General features: G+C 42.3%; 1 protein-coding gene across 2 annotated transcripts in view; it reads left to right on the forward strand.

Annotated features, from left to right (window-relative positions):
- The window catches only part of LOC133656895 (sodium/potassium/calcium exchanger 3-like), a 267,870-nt gene that overhangs the window by 232,931 nt on the left and 12,167 nt on the right, over positions 1–22,772 (forward strand). For both annotated transcript variants that reach the window (XM_062057755.1, XM_062057756.1), the window contains exons 12-15: positions 3,477–3,711; positions 6,803–6,969; positions 16,844–16,958; positions 21,703–21,815. In XM_062057755.1, coding sequence (XP_061913739.1) covers positions 3,477–3,711; positions 6,803–6,969; positions 16,844–16,958; positions 21,703–21,815 — 630 coding nt within the window. The remainder of the gene's footprint in view (positions 1–3,476; positions 3,712–6,802; positions 6,970–16,843; positions 16,959–21,702; positions 21,816–22,772) is intronic.

The following is a 22,772-nucleotide window of genomic DNA, read 5'->3' on the forward strand; positions in this document are numbered from 1 at the left end:
GTCTCTCAAAAAACATGAATGATAATAACGTGTGAATTTTTTGTATTGTGTGATTAAACAGTAGTTATGTTGCTGCTTAGTGATAATGATGAAATTAGCTCGACTAAAACACATGTCGACATAAACTGACCATTGTTCATAGAAATTACCTCTTTGGCCGTTAACTATGTATGTTGACATGGACTTAAGCAAGCACTTTTTATATAGGAGGAACACGGTGGGACATAATGATGTCATATGAAGCTTGGTACTCAGTCCCTTTTCATCACGCTCCTTTGCAAACAAACCCCCACTCTGCTTTGTATCCTTCTTGGAGCTGCTGTGGCGCATCCCCTTGCAGTGGTACCTAGGTTTTTTTGTGAGTTATCCATTCTGAAAGGTCAGTCGAAAACTAAGCATGGCCTAAAATCTATATCACAGTATATATTCCAGTCTATTGTGATAACGATATATACATATATCACAATATAATTTTTGGCCCATTAATGATAATAGAAGCATTTCAAAACAAGTGACAAGGCTAATGACAATGTATGTGGTAAAGTATTAGGTCATTTCTCAAAACTATTAATAATCTACTTGTTAATTTACTGTTAATATCTGCTTACTTTCTGTTGTAACATAGTTCAATCTACACTTCTGTTAAAATGTAATAAACACTTATTCTTCTGTTGTTTATTACTTTACATTAGTTTTTGGCAATGCTACTAATTTGGGTTTCAATCCAATACCAAGTAGTTACAGGGGCAGTAGGGCTGTGAATCTTTGGGTGTCCCACGATTCGATTCAAAATCGATTCTTGAGGTCACAATTCGATTCAAAATCGATTTTTTTTTTTTCAATTCAACACGATTCTCGATTAAAAAACGTTTTTTTTTGTTTTTTTAATGAAAACAATACACAACAATACCATAATAATGCAATACAATTTCAAAACCAAACCCGACCCAGCAACATTCAGAATAGCAATAAACAGAGCAATTGAGAGCAGTTGAGGACACACAAACTGAAAAAAATATTAACAACAACAGTATCAATATTAGTAACAATTTCAACATAGCAGTGATTAAAAATCCCTCATTGATATTATCATTACAAACATTAATTAAAAAAAATAAAAAACATTATTTTAAATGAACCAAAATATGACTTATTATATCATTGTGAATATATTGGACACAATGTGTTGTCAACTTTGTGAGATGCGATGCAGTGTAAGCCACTGTGACACTTTTGTTCTTTTTTTTTTTTTTTTTATAAATGTCTAATGATAATGTCAATGAGGGATTTTTAATCACTGCTATGTTGAAATTGTAACTAATATTGATACTGTTGTTGATAATATTCATTTTTGTTTCACTACTTTTGGTTTGTTCTGTGTCGTGTTTGTGTCTCCTGCTCTGTTTATTGCAGTTCTGAATGTTGCTGGGTCGGGTTTGGTTTTGGAATTGGATTGCATTGTTATGGTATTGCTGTGTATTGTTTTGTTGGATTGATTATTTAAAAAAAATAAAATAAAATAAAAAATTTAAAAATTAAAATAAATGAATTTTAAAAAAAAGTGTTGCTGGGTCGGGTTTGGTTTTGGAATTGGATTGCATTGCATTGTTATGGTATTGCTGTGTATTGTTTTGTTGGATTGATTAATTTAAAAAAAAAACTTTTTTTAATAAATAATTTTATTTTTTTAAATTGATTTTTTAAAAATGAGAATCGATTCTGAATCGCACAACGTGAGAATCGCGATTCGAATTCGAATCGATTTTTTCCCACACCCCTAAGGGGCAGTGTTGGTGATACCAATGCTTATACTGATACTTCAAATTTTTATGATCATTGAATGATTCAATTTTGATCACAATTATAATCCGACAAAAACAGAAAATGGCGATGCGACAATATCAATGAAATATTTTTTTGTATTCCTTTGATTGTGCATACCTCGAGGCGGTTTTTCACTGGCTAGTGAGGACGTTGCATTGCGTTGAGGACGCCTTTGTTTGCTTGTCGCTTTTAACTTTGCGGGACACAGCTATAATGTGTCATCAACATTATCACATTATAACGATAGTCTTAAAAACTATATCGTTGGCCAAATATGTATTTAATTTATATCGAGTATCGTCTATATCAGGTATGTGAAACTCATTTTATCTCCGGGGCTGCATGGAGGAAAATCTGTGCACACGCGGGCCGGACTATTAAAATCATGGCATTAAAACAAAAAAATAAAGACAACATCAGATTGTTTTCTTTGTCTTACTTTGGCCAAAAATAGAACAAACACATTCTGAAAATATTACAATTAAAATATAGAAAAAAATACCGGCAGCGGTAAAGTTTAGATCCATGAAGGAAAGAAAAAAGTGAATGAATGTTTATAACTGAATAAATTGACATATGCATAAAAAATTGTTTTCTTTTGTATTATTTTTTTTTTTATGAACAGAGTAATGTTTATGACAACCTTTTTCCAAAACACAATATAGAATGTGAGTTATAACAGGATAATGCATACATTTATCATTTGTTTTCAAAACGGTTACAAAAGAGTGGGACCCCAAAAATGTACTGTGGGACCCCATTTTTATGACTTGATGGGGTCCCTGGGACCATTTAGAAAATTCCTAGCGCCAACACTGATGGAGTATTGATACGTGCAAAACAGCAGCAGGCGGCTGTGGCCTGCGGGCCGGTTCTAATACTAATCAAATATCATCTCGGGGGCCATAGATCCATCATTCGGGCCTTGACTTTGACACATAGGGTCAGAAACCATGAGAAATAATGTAAAACCAATCACATTGTTCAAGACACACACAAATATCAAGTCCAAACACATAATGATAACAATGTGAAATACATAAAATGATGAATGACATGTATCGATGAACATTTAACATCACTCTTTGTGCACGTGATGTTTGACAGTACGATAACGATTAGGTGTACGAAAACTGGGTAAAAATGTTGTCGAAAACCAAATCATACGGAATGTACCACTGCACTACTAAATTGTCCAAGACTTACGGTAGTCTCAAAGTAGCATTGCAAATCTTGTCTTATCTAATGTTCTTCTGTGTTGACGTGTTTTAACAAAATATGTTGGAAAAGTTTATTAAAATGGGTCGTATATGACCTGCGTATCGAGGTTTAGCAATGCCTGCTCTGTTGGGTTGAGATCAAACCTCAGCACTCAGTTTTGATCAATAACCGTACCATCTTGTGGTGAAGTTAGTTCATGTTGACTTATTTTCCTGCATGGAGCTCAGTGCTAGCCGAGATTTCAGAAAGTAATACTAACATATTCAGGAATTGTTGCAGTATGCGCACACTATCATTGTAATATTTACAACTCTGTGTGTGTGTGTGTGTGTGTGTGTGTGTGTGTGTGTGTGTGTGTGTGTGTGTGTGTGTGTGTGTGTGTGTGTGTGTGTGTGTGTGTGTGTGTGTGTGTGTGTGTGTGTGTGGTACAGAGGCAGCGTCTAATCAACACGCGGACTTTGACCAATGGGGACTCAGATGGCCCGGTGAAAGGAGGGGACAGGCGGGCCACGGAAAACGGGCTGTCTGGGGTCGAGAGGGGTGCCAGCGTGCGAGATCACGAGACGGGCAACGATACGGAGAACGAAGACAACGAGAACAACGAGAATGACGAAGAGGAGGAGGAAGAGGATGGAGAAGGGCCGTTTGTGCCCTTCAAGTGTCCAGGTAGCTGAAATAATTACATGACCTTTGTGAGTTCTGAAGCTCAGTATGAATATCATTTCCATTGGTGGGCACTCAGAATTTGAGCCTTTCTTTAACCTCCATTTTCGGTGTCAATGGTAAATTAAGTACATTACTGTATGCCTTTTATTAGTTTTGTATCATAATGCGTTTGTAGCCGCGTTTGACACAGTACTTAGTAAAATTACAATGATTTACCTGGTGCTTGGTACTGCAACAATGCAGAATATGTTAATTGTGATAAAATCTCAAATTTAAAATCATATCAGAAAGTAGCTTGTTTTGTGTTCTAATGCGTATAAAGTAGGGGTGTCCCAAGCCAAAATGGATTTTGATATCGGTCCAATATCATCAAAAAAACAAGTATCTGGTTTATATTGACTTGCATGTAAAGTGTCTGATATGTCCTAAGAACAGTATCAAATAATCATAGTTGTATATTACTTACACATAAAAAGTCTCCAATTTAGGTATTAGAAAGTGTCCAATAACAAATATCACATCACATCATTCAACTTACTGCATCATGAGCTTAAAAGGGAACTGCACCTTTTTTGGAATTGTGCCTATTGTTTACAATCATTATGAAAGACATAACGACGGATGGATTTTTATTTTTTTTACGTATTCTAAAAAATAAATAAACGTAAATAAAAGTCAGCTTACACCGGAGCCAATGGGGGCTCCACTATTCCGCCCATAAAATCCAATAAATAACCATTCAAAAAGCGCCAACAATGCCCCGTTTACATTTTGTGACTTGAATATTAACCAAGCATATGATATTGATATTATAAGCGCTAACACAGACAAACTATTTAGATCAGCGCCGTGATCACTTCCGTTTGTTCCTATGTTTACATCATCAAGTGATCTGCCGCTTTCTCGCTTCTTTGCTCCCTGTAAGTTTATTGTAGCTCATAAACCATGCATCTCACCTGGACATGAGACATCTGAGGAGGTAATCCAACAAGTTGGGACACTTTAACAGCCAATTAGGACCTGGAACTGGCGAGGACGAAACGAAAAGTGCTTGTTTGCTCACCCCCCGCCCCCCACCCCGTTTCTTCGCGAGAATTTTTCATCAAAATGGGAATATATGAACATCCCAGAAGTCTGCATTCTAATGACAGCAGACCTTGTACAGTAATTGATGTTGTATTATGTTTGTTGGCTGAAGTCTGCAGTGAGTAATAATCAGTGATGAAGAAGAAAATAAGTCATGATGCATTTTTTAATTAATGCATGCTTAAAGGCCTACTGAAATGATTTTTTTTTATTTAAACGGGAATAGCAGATCCATTCTATGTGTCATACTTGATCATTTCGCGATATTGCCATATTTTTGCTGGAAGGATTTAGTAGAGAAAATCGACGATAAATTTCGCAACTTTTGCTCGCTGATAAAAAAAACCTTGCCCCTACCGGAAGTAGCGTGACGTCACAAGCGGTAGTGCTGCTCCCAATTCCCCGTTGTTTACAATGGAGCGAGAGATATTAGGAGCGAGAAAGTGACGATTACCCCATTAATTTGAGCGAGGATGAACGATTCGTGGATGAGGCACGTTAGAGTGAAGAACTAGAGGCAGTGCCGGACGTATCTTTTTTCGCTCTGACCGTAACTTAGGTACAAGCTGGCTCATTGGATTCCACACGCTCTCCTTTTTCTATTGTGGATCACGGATTTGTAATTTAAACCACCTCGGATACTATATCCTCTTGAAAATGAGAGTCGAGCACGCAAAATGGACATTCAGAGTGACTTTTATCTCCACGACAATACATCGGTGACACACTTAGCTACTGAGCTAACGTGATAGCATCGTTCTCAAATGCAGATAGAAACAAAAGAAATAAACCCCTGACTGGAAGGATAGACAGAAGATCAACAATACTATTAAACCATGTACATGTAACTACACAGTTACATCAACAGCCGTGCTCACCTGCGTTCCAGCGATCGGCGGCGCGACGAAGGACCCATCATCGACGAAGCTCTTAGCATGAGCTAACGTGATAGCATCTGTCTCAAATGCAGATAGAAACAAAATAAATAAATCCCTGACTGGAAGGATAGACAGAAGATCAACAATACTACTATCAGGAGACACCGAACCAAACACTGGACATGTAAATACACGGTTAATGTGTATTCGACGCCTGTCAAAGCGTAGCAATGCTGTTGCTAACGACGCTAACTTAACAACGGGACCTCGTCAGAGCTATGATAAAAACATTAGCGCTCCACCTACGCCAGCCAGCCCTCCTCAGCTCATCAACACCCGTGCTCACCTGCGTTCCAGCGTTTGACGATGCGGTCGGCGGCCCGGAGACGTAGGAAGTCAAGGTGAGTTTGCCGCTAGCGCGTCTGCTATCCAAGTCAAAGTCCTCGTTGTGTTGCTACAGCCAGCCGCATACACCGTTCTTCTTTGCAGCCTCCATTGTTCATTAAACAAATTGCAAAAGATTCACCAACACAGATGTCCAGAATACTGTGGAATTTTGTCGAAGAAAACAGAGCTCTGTGTATTGTGTCCAATATGGTCCAAACACTTCCGTGGATCTCTCGACGTCACGCGCATACGTCATCCTCCAAAGGCGTTTTGAACCGGAAGTTTAGCGGGAAATTTAAAATTGCACTTTATAAGTTAACCCGGCCGTATTGGCATGTGTTGCAATGTTAAGATTTCATCATTGATATATAAACTATCAGACTGCGTGGTCGGTAGTAGTGGGTTTCAGTAGGCCTTTAAAATGACAAAAAATACGTAAAAATTAAATGTTATTATAAATGTGCCCGTTACAACATTACATACATATATACTTCCATCATGTATATAAAACCCTAATGGAGGTGTTTGGATGTTTTTAAGGGCTCTATAGGCAGAATTAAACGGCTAGCGGACTTTTGATCGCATTTATTTAATATTTGGAATGCATTTTTTAAAAATCCATCCGTCGTCTTTCATAATGATTGTGAACTTTAGGCAAAATTCCCCAAAAAGTGCAGTTTATATGTGTCTATTATATGTCCAGACTGTAGTGTACATATATGTATATGTGTGTGTTGCAGGCGGTGTGTTTAACAAACTAAAGTGGCTGCTCGCCTGGCCTCTGTGTCTGCTGCTCTACTTCACCGTGCCCAACTGCGCCACACCTCGCTGGGAGAACTGGTTCATGCTGTCCTTCGTTTTTTCTACCCTGTGGATTGCTGCCTTTTCCTACATCATGGTGTGGATGGTGAGAGCTTTTACAGTCCGATACAGCAGGAGTGTCCAATCTTTTTTGCACCAAGGACCGGTTTAATGTAGGCATTATTACGTGTGGCATATAAGTGCAGCAAAATTAGTGCATAAAAAATACATCCAGCCATCCATCTTCTACCGTTTGTGTGCTGGAGCCTATCTCAGCTGCATTATAACTCACCATAACGTTGACTTAGTGGGGAGCCCTGGGCTTTTTCCCCTTGCAAAAAAATCTCTCCAAAACTTTTGTTTTTTACTCATTTTCGCTAACTTGTGGATTTATTTTTTGGCTAACGTATCTGATGCGTGATATATACGTAATACGTCATCGTCGACGACAAGAGCAGAGATACTAAATATAATAAAACTAGACATACTTACCATTAGTTCAAATGGATTTCTATTTCTATAGATTTCTATTTACATTCTAAAAGTTAGTCATTCATATTTTTTGCAATATTCCTTACATAAATACATGTATGAATGCTTTTTGATGCTATTTTCCATGTGTAAACACATCTACACAACTACCGGTACAAGTGCAATAATGCTATGTGCAATGATACCAGCAATTTAACTTAGTAGATAAGGGGGTATATTTTCTTCCTAGAGCACATTTATTAAATGCAACAATTTAGCACAATTGCACTTTAGCAATTTCTCCATCTGCTTTATGCACTTGAACTACTATGGTGACTTTATTCTTGATCTGTCCTGAGCAAAGGCCATGCAGCAACACTTTTAATCTCCAGTTTATTTTATTTGTGTTATTATATCTGAGTGTGTATTTTATTGTACTGTTTATGTCTGATGTTGGTGCTGTCTAACTGAACTTTTTACGGACCTTGTAGTAAACACCATCTACCTGCCAGGTACTGCAGATGGAAATTAGCTTTTGACTACAATCTGACGCATTTATATTTTATATATTTAATAATGTGCATTGTCCCATGTAACAAATATAACAAATGGCCACATCATATCAGGAGTTTTATTATACAACAAGCTAATTGGTGTGTCTAGTCAGTGGGACAGGCAAGAGTTAAGTTAGGGAAAAGGTGGTCCTTCATGAATTATTTAATGTTTCTGTGCGCCCGGTAGAAAACGGAGGACCGGTGGTTGGGGACCACTGCGAAACCGGATAGACAGTCGAAAACAAGCGGATGGAAAAACATTGCTTTGGGTTTTGTGATTGACTGGCAAGCAGCCCAGGGTCTAAAGTAGTCCTTCTCAAATAGTGGGCAGTGGGGCGTGGTGCGAAGTTTTTTTGGCGTACCAGAATATGATGAAGCGCATGTCACACTTGACTTCACTGTAACCACGGTGGGAGCTTACAATGTTATGCAGAGGTATAGTTATAAAAATATTACAGACAAATTATACTATCTATAGTCACGGTGGAGAGTGAGGGGTTGTTAAATATTTTCTTCCTCCCGGGGGGAGCATAACAGAAAATGTTTTAGAAGCACTGGTCTAAAGTGATCTGTCATAGGCTCCAGCTCGCCTGTTAACCTGAACATGAGAAGTGATAGAACAAAATTATGAATATTGTTCTTGTTCAGAGGTGGGTCAAGTAGCCGGTGCCTTCAATTTGACCCGTAAGACTTCATGAGTCATATTGAGACTTTAGCTCGCAGGGAATTCTCAATTTAATTTAAAAAGTCTGATGGTCGTAATTCAATATTTTCAACAATATGTGGTCTATACAAGGAATTCAGGTCAGGTATTGTGCTCAGAAAATAACCAAGCACAGCATTTATTTATATGACCCACTGCAAACAACCTTCCATAGTTATGGTGAAAAAAAACATCCAACACAAAATGTCAACACACGGTCACACATAACTAGAGATGTCCGATAATGGCTTTTTTGCCGATATCCGATATTCCGATATTGTCCAACTCTTAATTACCGATTCCGATATCAACCGATACCGATATATACAGTCGTGGAATTAACATATTATTATGCCTAATTTTGTTGTGATGCCCCGCTGGATGCATTAAACAATGTAACAAGGTTTTCCAAAATAAATCAACTCAAGTTATGGAAAAAAAAATGCCAACATGGCACTGCCATATTTATTATTGAAGTCACAAAGTGCATTGTTTTTTTTAACATCCCTCAAAACAGCAGCTTGGAATTTGGGACATGCTCTCCCTGAGAGAGCATGAGGAGGTTGAGGTGGGGGCGGGGTTGGGGGGGGGTGTATATTGTAGCGTCCCGGAAGAGTTAGTGCTGCAAGGGGTTCTGGGTATTTGTTCTGTTGTGTTTATGTTGTGTTACGGTGCGGATGTTCTCCCGAAATGTGTTTATCATTCTTGTTTGGTGTGGGTTCACAGTGTGGCGCATATTTGTAACAGTGTTAAAGTTGTTTATACGGTCAACCTTAGTGTGACCTGTATGCCTGTTGACCAAGTATGCCTTGCATTCACTTGTGTGTGTGAAAAGCCGAAGATATTATGTGATTGGGCCGGCACGCAAAGGCAGTGCCTTTAAGGTTTATTGGCGCTCTGTACTTCTCCCTACGTCCGTGTACACAGCGGCGTTTTAAAAAGTCATGAATTTTACTTTTTGAAACCGATAGCTATAATTTTGAAACCGATACCGATAATTTCCGATATTACATTTTAAAGCATTTATCGCCCGATAATATCGGACTGACGATATTATCGGACATCCCTACACATAACACATACTGCTCACTGAACTTTGTGGATATTATAAAAAAAAACTTTCATGCACCATAACAATTCAAAATGACACCCAAATCTATTACAAAGCATGATGGGAAACATGCAAAACACTCTCCACATTTATCCATCTTTGGCGCATTTTAGCTGCTTGATTTTTCTGATCGATTACAAAACTTTAAGGAGGTCGTCACGGAAGTAAACAAGGTAGGAGTCGAATATTCATATACTCTTAATATCTAATTAAATCAATTATTAATTATACATCCATTTTAGTATAATGATAATATGTACATATATATTTGCCCCAAGTCAAAAACTTTGGACACCCCTGCTTTAGAGTAAAGTAAAAGTTAAAAAAAATGGTCATCCCAATAATTTCTTTGTAAAAGTATGTAAGTGTTTACTGAAAAACTACTCAAGCACTACATAACTGTATAATTGTTTTTGACTTATTTAGTTGTTATTTTTTAATGGTTGTAGGACTACAACTGTAGTTGGTGTGTGTGTGTGTGTGTGTGTGTGTGTGTGTGTGTGTGTGTGTGTGTGTGTGTGTGTGTGTGTGTGTGTGTGTGTGTGTGTGTGTGTGTGTGTGTGTGTGTGTGTGTGTGTGTGTGTGTGTGTGTGTGTGTGTGTGTGTGTGTGTAATGGTCAGAGGTCACCTCACGAGAAGAGGACAAAGAAGGGGAAAATTATTGATTGGTCAAAGTGGTTGGTACACAATAATTAGTTGGGACACACGAAGGATCTGACTCTAAATCAGAATCCAGGAAGTTAATAAGCTCATCTCTAGAACCACCAAGGTCACAATCATCCCAGGAAATGTGAGACAGAGGATTAGGAACAGCATTGGAAGTTGAACTAAAATAGGCAGGATCAAAGCCAGAATCAGAGTTAGAAAGGAGATTTTGAGTTCACGCTCAGAATTATCAAGGTCGGGAGAATCTGTATCACACCACATTGTGGGGGATAAAAAGTAATATAGGAAAGTAAGGAGTTGAAACAGGGTGATTGGCCACAAAAGACGAGTCTTGACATGTAAGGGGAATTAGACAAACAAGGAGAGCGAGAACTAAATAAAAAATTAACTTGTAACGGGTAATTATAGAAAGGGTAGTAATAATAATAATAATAATGGATTAGATTTTATATCGCGCTTTTCTATTGTTAGATACTCAAAGCGCTCACAGAGAAGTGGGAACCCATCATTCATTCACACCTGGTGGTGGTAAGCTACATTTGTAGCCACAGCTGCCCTGGGGTAGACTGACGGAAGCGAGGCTGCCAGTTTGCGCCTACGGCCCCTCCGACCACCACCTATCATTCATTCATCATTCATTCAGCAGTGTGAGCGGCACCGGGGGCAAGGGTGAAGTGTCCTGCCCAAGGACACAACGGCAGCGATTTGGATGTCCAGAGGCAGGGAGCGAACCTGCAACCCTCAGGTTTCTGGCACGGCCGCTCTACCCACTACGCCATACCGCCCCAAAGATAGATAGTAGGCAAGCTGACGGCGTTTAGGGCGGCGGCGAGGACGCTGGTGCCATGTGCTTGCAGCTGGGTCCATTTCTTGGTCTGATCATACTGTCACGGTTGTGGATGTGGAGGCTTGGGGAGGAGGACCCAAATGCAGGAAAGCAAGGTGAAGGAACACGGTTGTGCTGATTAGCGATGAGGTGGCGACTTGTCCAGGGTGTACCCCGCCTTCCGCCCGAATGCAGCTGACATAGGCTCCAGCACCCCCTGCGACCCCGAGAGGGACAAGCGGTAGAAAGTGGATGGATGGATGGATGGATGGATGGATGGATGGATGGAAGGAAGGTTTATTCCAACAAGGAGGACAGGACATAAGACAATCAGACAAACACAAGACAGCAAATAGAGGGCCAAATACACTGACAAATTAGATAACTGAATACACCTGGACTAAACACAAGAGGAAGGATAATGGATTGTAGGAAAACAGGGCCAGGGCAAGACACAGCTGCAACCAATAATACTAACAAGCACACGGGGAACACAAAACATAGGAAGAATAACACAAAACATAAACCAAGCCATGACCCGGGCAACAGATCATGACGTCTTCCTCCCAGTGTTATGTGCTCTTATAAGCAACATACAGTATATGTCCTGCGTATACATGACAGAAAATATGCTAAGTTGATTGTGTGAGCTATTTTGCTTAGTAGGTCAGTTTTTCGTGCTATCAAGTTTGCACATATTTTCACACACGCAAACTTTTAACAGATAAGGTGTCAAGACTGGGTTCTTGGGTTTTGCTTCACCGGAAGGCAAAGGAAAATTGCCGCGTGCAAGACGTGAATTTAAATACATGATTTAATTTTAACAAATAAAAAACTACAAAAAAAAGGGAAGCAAACAAAAGGCGCGCACAAAGGCGGAAATACAAACTTGACTATGAAACAAAAGACATGCACGTGGGCACAAAAACTATGAACAATAAACAAAAACACTAACTGTGGCATAAATGAACAAAACTTACTTGGCAAAGACCTGTGACACGACATGAAGCAGAGTGATGAAATAGAGTGAGGACGCCAGGACGAACAACAGAAACAGGCAGATTTAAATAGTGACGTGATCAGTGAAAACAGGTGCGTGACAAGACAGGTGAACAGGTGCGTGACATGACAGGTGAAAACTAATGGGTGACCATGGAAACCAAACCAAACAAGGAAGTGCAACCAGGAACTAAAAAGAGTCCAAAAAACAAACACATGGCCAAAACAAAAACGTGAACAGACATGACGCATGACCAAAACAAAAACATGAACAGACATGACAGAACCCCCCCCTTACGGACAGATCCCAGATGTCCAGAAAACAGGATCAAGAGTCATGGGAGGGCGGGAGGGGGATGTGGCGGTGGGTCGCCAGGCCAAGTGGCCCCGAATCCACCGAGGCATAGTCATGTGGCGGCGGCGTTCCACTCGCCGCCGCCACAGGCGAGGTGGGCGACCCGGGAAGGGCCACATGCGTGGCCGACTAAGAGGTGGGCCCACTTGGCGTGGCGGACGACTAGGTAGTGGCCACATTCGTGGCCGACGAGGAGGCAGGCGCGTCGTCGTCGTTGCAGGCGTGGAAGCAGCCGATGACGCAGGTGCAGCAGACTAAGCAGGCAGCGAAGCTCGGCGTGGTGCGTCAGGCGGAGAGTCTCTGAGTGGCGGGTCTTGGCGAGGGTCTTGGTCTTGGTCTTGGTCTTGGCGTGGGGGGTCTTGGTCTTGGTCTTGGCGGGGGTCTTGGTCTTGGCGTGGGGGGTCTTGGTCTTGGACTTGGCGTGGTTGATCTTGGTCTTGGACTTGGCGTGGTTGGTCTTGGTCTTGGACTTGGCGTGGTTGGTCTTGGACTTGGTCTTGGCGTGGTTGGTCTTGGCGTGGTTGGTCTTGGACTTGGTCTTGGCGCGGTTGGTCTTGGACTTGGTCTTGGTGTGGTGGTGCTTGGGCTTGGTCTTGGTTTGGAGGTGCTTGGTTTTGGCGTGGAGCTGCAACTGGCGGCACTTGGCGTCGTGGAGCTGCGACTGGCGGCACTGGGCGTCGTGGAGCTGCGACTGGCGGCACTGGGCGTCGTGGAGCTGCGACTGGCGGCACTGGGCGTCGTGGAGCTGCGACTGGCGGCACTGGGCGTCGTGGAGCTGCGACTGGCGGCACTAGGCGTCGTGAAGCTGCGACTGGCGGCACTGGGCGTCGTGGAGCTGCGACTGGCGGCACTGGGCGTCGTGGAGCTGCGACTGGCGGCACTGGGCGTCGTGAAGCTGCGACTGGCGGCACTTGGCGTCGTGAAGCTGCGACTGGCGGCACTTGGCGTCGTGAAGCTGCGACTGGCGGCACTTGGCGTCGTGCAGCTGCGAATGGCGGCACTTGGCGTCGTGAAGCTGCGACTGGCGGCACTTGGCGGCGTGGAGCAGGTAGCGGAACTTGGCGTGGAGCTACCACGGGTGGCGCTTGGCGTGGAGCTGCGACTGGTGGCGCTTGGCGTGGAGCTGCGACTGGTGGCGCTTGGCGTGGAGCTGCGACTGGTGGCGCTTGGCGTGGAGCTGGGCATGGTGGAACTTGGCATGGTCGAAAAACTGGTGGTGGCGGCCGTGCTGGTGGCTGTGGCTTGGCATGGCGATGCTGAACCACCCCACCTGAACATTTCCCAGCCCTAGCCCCCCCCTCAAGGAGCGGATACCAGACGCGCTCCCCTCTGTCTGGAACCGTTTTTTGGGGTGGGTGGAGGGAGGACAGGAGGGGGGTAAAATCCTCCCCTATCAATTGTCCAAAATGTCTCTCTTTTTGTACCTGGGATTGAGGGGGTGAAAAAAAAAAATTTGTGACTTGGGCGTGGCTTGAGTCCTGGGGGGCGGGGCATGAAATTCAGATGGCTGTGACTGATATGCTCTAATGTCCAAAATCATGTTCTGATAATATTTGATCATAGAAACAGAGTCCTTTGTTGAGGGTGGCTGATCAAAAGTAAAAGAGTTCAGAGAAAAAAAATCTTGAGCTGTGATGTCATCAGGGTGAAGCCGGGCTGCCTGTGGCTTGCTTCCGCCCGGAGGGGGAGGAGCTTGCGGGAGTGAGGCGTCCTCTTTGTTTGCGGAAGCCCTCCCTGACGTCCTTCGTCGGGAGCGGCGCTTCCGGGATTGCGGTGACGCAGTGCAGTCCTCGGACCAAATGGAGTCTCTGTACTCCATGGAGGAGTAGCGCAGCGATTCCTCCTCCATGGCGCGGAGGACTTCCCTCGCTGCCTCGTCAAAACCGTCCATTTTTTTTGCGGAGAAACTCTTCTGCTGGCGTCCTACTGTCAGGACTTGGTTCTTGGGTTTTGCTTCTCCGGAAGGCAAAGGAAAATTGGCGCGTGCAAGACATGAATATAAATACATGATTTAATTTTAACAAATAAAAAACTACAAAAAAAAGGGAAGCAAACAAAAGGCGCGCACAAAGGCGGAAATACAAACTTGACTATGAAACAAAAGACATGCACGTGGGCACAAAAACTATGAACAATAAACAAAAACACTAACTGTGGCATAAATGAACAAAACTTACTTGGCAAAGACCTGTGACACGACATGAAGCAGAGTGATGAAATAGAGTGAGGACGCCAGGACGAACAACAGAAACAGACAGATTTAAATAGTGATGTGATCAGTGAAAACAGGTGCGTGACAAGACAGGTGAACAGGTGCGTGACATGACAGGTGAAAACTAATGGGTGACCATGGAAACCAAACCAAACAAGGAAGTGCAACCAGGAACTAAAAAGAGTCCAAAAAACAAACACATGGCCAAAACAAAAACATGAACAGACATGACGCATGACCAAAACAAAAACATGAACAGACATGACATAAGGCTCATAGAGAGTTGAGATTAGCAGTACTTTCTTAAAGGAACAAGACTAAATTGTGTGTTTCATAGGCACATAACCACTTAGTGTGGTCATAATGCTTGCTGCTTGTTATTGGGATCAATTACTTATTATACTCAATCAAATTAATCTATTTAAAAATAACATTTTGTTTTTACATTCTGTCTATTTTACAATGAACCAAAACAAACTATAGAGTGTTTATATCTTTACTATTCCGACTTGGTACTGATGACATTTTACGAGAGGACCTTACTAAAGAATAGTCACATGCCCGGGTCATGGCTTGGTTTATGTTTTGTGTTTTTTTTTTTTGGTCCATTTTTGATTAGATCTTTTTTTTTTTAACCTGTGAAAAGCCACGGATGTAACTTTGCTTTCAAACTGTCGTCGAGATCAATTGTTTTAAAGGCCTACTGAAATGAAATTTTCTTATTTAAACGGGGATAGCAGATCCATTCTATGTGTCATACTTGATCATTTCGCGATATTGACATATTTTTGCTGAAAGGATTTAGTAGAGAACATCGACGATGAAGTTTGCAACTTTTGGTCGCTGATTAAAAAAGCCTTGCCTGTACCGGAAGTAGCGTGACGTCGCAGGTTGAAAGGCTCCTCACATTTCCCCATTGTTTACATCAGCAGCGAGAGCGATTCGGACCGAGAAAGCGACGATTACCCCATTAATTTGAGCGAGGATGAAAGATTCGTGGATGAGGAACGTGAGAGTGAAGGACTAGAGTGCAGTGCAGGACATATCTTTTTTCGCTTTGACTGTAACTTAGGTACAAGGGCTCATTGGATTCCACACTTTCTCTTTTTTCTATTGTGGATCACGGATTTGTATTTTAAACCACCTCGGATACTATATCCTCTTGAAAATGAGAGTCGAGAACGCGAAATGGACATTCACAGTGACTTGTATCTCCACGACAATACATCGGCGAAGCACTTTAGCTACGGAGCTAACGTGATAGCATCGTGCTTAAATGCAGATAGAAACAAAAGAAATAAGCCCCTGACTGGAAGGATAGACAGAAGATCAACAATACTACCAAACACTGGACCTGTAACCACACGGTTAATGCTGTACCACCTGGCAAAGCCTAGCAATGCTGTTGCTAACGACGCCATTGAAGCTAACTTAGCTACGGGACCTCGACAGAGCTATGCTAAAAACATTAGCTCTCCACCTACGCCAGCCCTCATCTGCTCATCAACACCCGTGCTCACCTGCGTTCCAGCGATCGACGGCGCGACGAAGGACTTCACCCGATCATCGATGCGGTCGGCGGCTAGCGTCGGATAGCGCGTCTGCCATCCAACTCAAAGTCCTCCTGGTTGTGTTGCTGCAGCCGGCCGCTAATACACCGATCCCACCTACAGCTTTCTTCTTTGCGGTCTCCATTGTTAATTGAACAAATTGCAAAAGATTCACCAACACAGATGTCCAGAATACTGTTGAATTTTGCGATGAAAACAGAGCTGTTTGTATTGGGATACAATGTGTCCCAATACTTCCGCTTCAACCATTGACGTCACGCGCAAACGTCATCATACCTAGACGTTTTCAACCGGAAGTTTCCCAGGAAATTAAAAATTGCACTTTATAAGTTAACCCGGCCGTATTGGCATGTGTTGCAATGTTAAGATTTCATCATTGATACATAAACTATCAGACTGCGTGGTCGGTAGTAGTGGGTTTCAGTAGGCCTTGAAGGGATTTTAAAAAAGGGGGGCTTTGCGGTCAAGAAATATCACTCGTTTAAACCGTCATGGTTTGTTCTGTCCCTCAGGTTACAGTGATTGGCTTCACTCTCGGTATCCCGGATGTCATCATGGGCATCACCTTCCTGGCAGCGGGTACCAGCGTCCCTGATTGTATGGCCAGCCTCATCGTGGCCAGACAAGGTAGTCATTCACACAGTGACCCCCTTTACTTGCTCACACTATCCCTGTATTAACCAATATTACAATGTTTAATAGGGAACCTGAATTTTCAGATTGTTGATTTTTAATCAAAGTCATTATCACAATCAGAATCAGCTTTATTGACCAAGTAAGTTTAACCACACAAGGAATTTGACTTGGTAGGCTGTGCTTTTTTTTTTTTATGTAAAAAAACAACTAACTAAAAATATAAACAAGTACTTAAATAAGTATTATGTGCAAGCGCGGAAGAGCCAACGGATGCTTGTGGTGATGAATCGGGCGGGTTCGCCTCGTCTGTCGTTGTCCGCAGCAAGTCCTCGGCCGCGCCAAGTACTGCCAGCTGTTTTGTAGACGAAGGAAAGCGCATGAAACTTTGCAGGTTGTTTTATAATACTGAGTAATTCATTCTAATTGCCAGTAGTTTTCTCGCTTGCGCATTACGTACTTACCTAGGTGGAAGAAAAAGTAGTTCCCACCAGTCATGTTTCATTTAGACAAGATCTTAGTTAGAGATCGGTAGGTTGTGAGTTCAAACCCCGGCCGAGTCATACCAAAGACTATGAAAAAATGGGACCCATTACCTCCCTGCTTGGCACTCAGCATCAAGGGTTGGAATTGGGGGTTAAATCACCAAAAATGATTCCCGGGCGCGGCACCGCTGCTGTCCACTGCTCCCCTCACCTCCCAGGGGGTGAACAAGGGGATGGGTCAAATGCAGAGGACAAATTTCACCACACCTAGTGTGTGTGACAATCATTGGTACTTTAACTTTAACTTTAACTTAAGTTACTTTACACTATGTTGCTGTTGGTGATATACATTATCTCAAAACCCTAAAGCATCAAAAGTATCGATATTTTGATTTGAGAATATCGGTATCTGCGGTATCAATATTTTAGTATTGATTCGCTCATGACGAGTAAGCACGCTTCGCAGGAGGACCAGCCGGAACAGGAGGTATGCCGGAACGCCTCAACTTGTGTTGCCAGGCTTATATAAGGCTTTTAATTTTTTTGCGGCTCCAGACCTCTTTCATCATTTTAGTTTGCTGACCCTTGGCCTAAGGGGAAGAAACTGTTCTTATGTCAGGTTGTTTTGGCGTACAGTGATTTGTAACGCCTGCTGGAGGGGAGGAGTTTACTTTAAACAGTTTGTGAGTAGGGTGTGAGGGGTGTGCAGTGATGCTACTTGTTCTTTTCCTGACCCTGAACCAGTATGAGTCCTGGATGGGCGGATGGTCGACACCGATTATCTTTTGTGCAGTCCTGATTGTCCGTTGCAGTCTGTCTCTGTCCGGCTTGGTTGCAGATCCAAACCAGACAGTGATAGAGGTGCACATGACGGACTGAATGATGGCTGTGTAGAACATGATCAGCAGTTCCTTTGGCAGGTTGAACCTCTTGAGCTGACGTAGGAAGTATGTGCCTTTTTTCTGATTGTGTCTATGTAGGAGGTCCACTTTATGTCCCTTGAGATTGTGGATCCCAGGAACCTGAAAGAGTTCACAATAGACACCATGTTGTTTGGAAGGTTGAGGGGGAGTGAGGGGGATTCCTCCTAAAGTCCACTGTCATCTCCACAGTCTTAAGTGAGTAGCCTCCAGATGGTTCTGACTGTACCAGAGAGCCAGCTGTTCCACTTCCTGCCTGTTGGCAGACTCGTCGCCATCATACGGTGGTGTTGTCTGCAAACTTCACGAGTTTCACAGAAAGATCCCCCGAGGTGCAGTCATTAGTGTAGGGGGAGGGGGGGGGGGGGACAGTGTGGAGAGATCACACCTCTGGGGGGCGCTAGTGCTGATTGTTCGAGCGCTGGATGTGATGCTCCCCAGCCTTACATGCTTCATCCTGTCTGTCAGGAAGTTGGTGATCTACTGACAGGCGGAGGCCGGTACTGTGAGCTGGGTGAGTTTGCTGTGCTGCATATCCGGGATGATGGTGTTAAATGCAGAGCTGAAATCCACAAACAGAATCCTAGCATAGGTCCCAGGGGAGTCAAGGTGATGCAAGATGTGGTTGAGTCCCATGTATACATCATAGGTCGCATAGGCAAAAATCAGGAGGTCCAGCAGGGGGCCTATGATGTCCTTCAGGCGGCACAGCCCCAGTCTCTCTAAGGACTTCATGACCACAGACATCAGGGTGACCAGACTATGTATATTACACAATTTTAACATAATTAGAACTTATATTTAAATTGTTCTTACCGCGGATGGGTTTCGTACCCAAGATCTTCTGCTTTGTGTAGCAAGTACTAATAACACCAGCCACAGAGCCACCGGAAGTAGAACACGGAAAATGTGTTTTCATATTGTAATCAGTGACAGAACATTATGTGGCTCGGAATAAGTTTCGGGTAAAATTTCATATGAAGCGCCTTGTCATTCAATAATTTTAATTTTTTAATGTGCTTCTTCGTGCAAAATCCCCCTGCTGCTTTGGTTCCTTTGTCCATCTCTTCACGGTCCATAATACAGGTTTAACACTTTTAACTGTTGCCTGTAGGTCGGGATGAGGTGAATCAGAATAGAGTCCTAAAGATGCCTGGGGAACAGAGTGATAACAGTCCTTTATCGCTGTGTAGCAGTGGTCCAGTGTATTAGCTCCCCTTGTGGGGCACTTAATATGCTGTCTGCATTTGAGATGTTCATGGGTTAAATTTGCTCCAGAATTATGACCATCTTATTAGCCAGGGAATGGACATTGACCAGGTGAATGGATAGAAATGCAGTGTGTAATCCCAACTGCCTCAGTTAAACGAGCCCGCCTGCTCATTTTTTCCGTCTTCAACGTTTCCGTCTATAGAAAGCTGCTGTTCCACCGGTGAGAATCTCTGCGTAACTCTCTGGTTCAATATAAACCGATTAAAAGAGTTTGGCAGAGGACTGTTCAATGTTTAAGAGTTCTTGACCAGAGGAGGGCAGCAGAATACTGCAGATTTAAAGGAAAGCACAACAACTTCTAGACAGCGCAATACGGTGGCAACCATCCGCAGCGTCATCTTGATCCCCACACCCCCCAAAAAAAGTATTTTAATGGTAGTGGAGTGACAATTGTTTTTAGTGACACCTAATTGTCACAATAACTAATTACGTTAAGCTTGTGATGCAGTTAGTTGAATGATGCGGACACGTTTGATACTGGATATTTTCTAATTCACTTCTAACTTGAAGACTTTGTATGTGTAAGTAATATGCAACTATAATTATTTGATATTTGTTTATAGTGACAAGTGTGCTGGTTTAGACTGCATGTCTAGCCTGTGTGCTGTTGTGTGCTGAGCTGTTGTGTGGCTGCTAGCTCCTAGCAGCCTATAACCGACCGACCATGATTACCTTTTGTAAATAACTTGACTAAAATACAAAAAAATCCCAACCTTGTGTGTTTATTGGAGGACATTTAGATGTCAACTGGCTGTCCAGCTTTGCACAAGTAAACACGCTGCAGGACTACTTGTATCAGAGATTATATCACACATTTTACATGCTAAACCCATTTCCTCCAATACTCGTATTTTTCTTTTTTTTCTTTTGCTGATATCAGAACAGTATCAATATTGGATTCTACCACCGCTAATATTAGATCATATAAAAACGGAATATGACGTGCTTATTGATCTCGCTGCTCGGATGGCAAAGGATTATGGGATTTGTTTGAGTCCATCAGGGCGTAGAAGGGAGGCAATAATGGACACAGCGAATGTCGACAACCCCTCTTTGCATACCAACTCTTCAAGTCCTTGTCGAGCGTGATCTTTTTAGTACTAAAACGACGTCAACATACATGATCGATTGATTCTGCCAACATAGAATGTGGGAGCCAAAGAAGTAATTTCTATGAAAAATGGTCTGTTTATGTTGACATGTGTTATATTGTAATAATAAAATAATAATAATAAACTCATAATAACCCCCTCAATTCCTCCAAAAGACAGATTAACTTGCTGGACTATAAAAACAGTATAACATACATACATGAACGTGGATGCATATGCAAAAGTGCAATATATTTATCTGTACAGTAATCTATTTATATCTGCACCTTCTTTTGTAAATGCAAACACTGCACCTTATTGCTCTTTTATCCTGCACTACAACGAGCTAACGCAACAAAATGTTGTTCTTATCTGTACTGTAAAGTTCATATTTTAATGACAATTAAAGGAAGTCTAAGTCTATTGTCAACTTCATCATCATTGACAAGCAGCGTGAGACAACAAAAGTAATAAAACATGGACGCAGCCACTTCTTGTTCAGTGCAAAGTAAGCTAAAAAAAAAAAAAAAAAACTCAACTAAGTCACAAGTAAATGTACAAACAATGGATCGTTTCTGTTATGTCGACAGCCGCTTATGTTGACAGGAGTCAGCCAGTCTGAAGGGTGTCGACATTAACGTTTTCCACTGTGCCAATAATATTGTCAACACGTCTTGTCTTGAAGAGAAATGTCAACCTTGACAGGAATATTTAATGGCGCTGTATTAAAAACGGGAAAGCTCGACGGGGTTCCTTTCATCCGTGCTTTTTCTCTCTTCCCTCATCAAATATTTAGGGAGTTTAGTCTGGGCGTGCAGAGAGGCACATCATCGCCTTAGCTTCAGGTAGTCTTTTATATTTTGTTTATTGTCAGGGTCGTCAGCCACACAATCTTACCTTTGTATTGACCTACCATTTCCTGTCCTGTGTTTGTCTGCTCTTACAACTTCCTCTCTGTTCCTCTGTGCAGGAATGGGTGACATGGCAGTGTCCAACTCCATCGGCAGTAACGTGTTTGACATCCTGGTGGGCCTTGGCCTCCCCTGGGCCCTGAAGACCCTCGCTATTAACTACGGCTCTGATGTAAGCAGCACACCACAACAAAAAACACACGCTATTCATTATGAATGATTGCCGATAAAAGATGGTCGAGTTCAAATCAGTTGAGGTTCCTTATTTAGGGCTCTGCCAGTCCCATTGTTCAAAAAACCCTTCTCAAATATGCTGATTTCTAGAGCTGTCCAATTATTTATTATTGATCTTACGCCATGCTAATTCATAGGCCTCGCAGTGCACAGAGCAATAAGGCAGCCCAAGTTGGAAACAAAAAACTGCCCGTTACAGAGGGCGACAAAATAATTATTAGGGCTGGCATCGCAAAAACACTCTACGCCTAAACTAATAGGGGGTCCTCATGATCATGGCCTCAGCTTTTGTAAATATTTGAAGATTTTGTTATTTCATTTAGTTGAAAAAAAATGTCAACTAAAATCAATCTTTGCTGTGAAAATGTATTCATGCAAAATGGTTCATTCCTGCTGGTCGCAGCAAACCGAGCAAGGAAAGGTTCACTCAACACAGATGTCATAACATGGTCAAAGCTCACATTTATACAGTCACACACAGAGCCAACATTTGGGAACCAGGATGAGGTGATGAGTTTTTTTTACAATTTAAATTCATGGAGACATTACTAGCTGCAGACTCCAGCTCCCCCCACAAAATGGATGGATGGCTTAGCAGCTGCATGCTGCATGTAATAACTGTTGTAGAAACATTATTATAGTTTATCATAAGATTTTTACATGTGTTATAAGGTTTTTACTAGGGCTGTCAAAAAATGTCGATGCGCGGATTAATCACGCAGTTTACTGTATTTTTTGTAATGATACATGGACTTACAACTAGTTGAATGACACCTCCAACATGGCCTGAGGGGGTCTGTATCGCTTTTACTGGCACTTAGCATCTTTGAGGAGGGTAGCAGGAACCTTTCCACAAAAAAAACTACAAATGTGCTGACTTGCTTTACGGCACACA

This window comes from Entelurus aequoreus, linkage group LG09 (assembly GCF_033978785.1).
Source record: "Entelurus aequoreus isolate RoL-2023_Sb linkage group LG09, RoL_Eaeq_v1.1, whole genome shotgun sequence".
NCBI classification, from domain to species: domain Eukaryota; kingdom Metazoa; phylum Chordata; class Actinopteri; order Syngnathiformes; family Syngnathidae; genus Entelurus; species Entelurus aequoreus.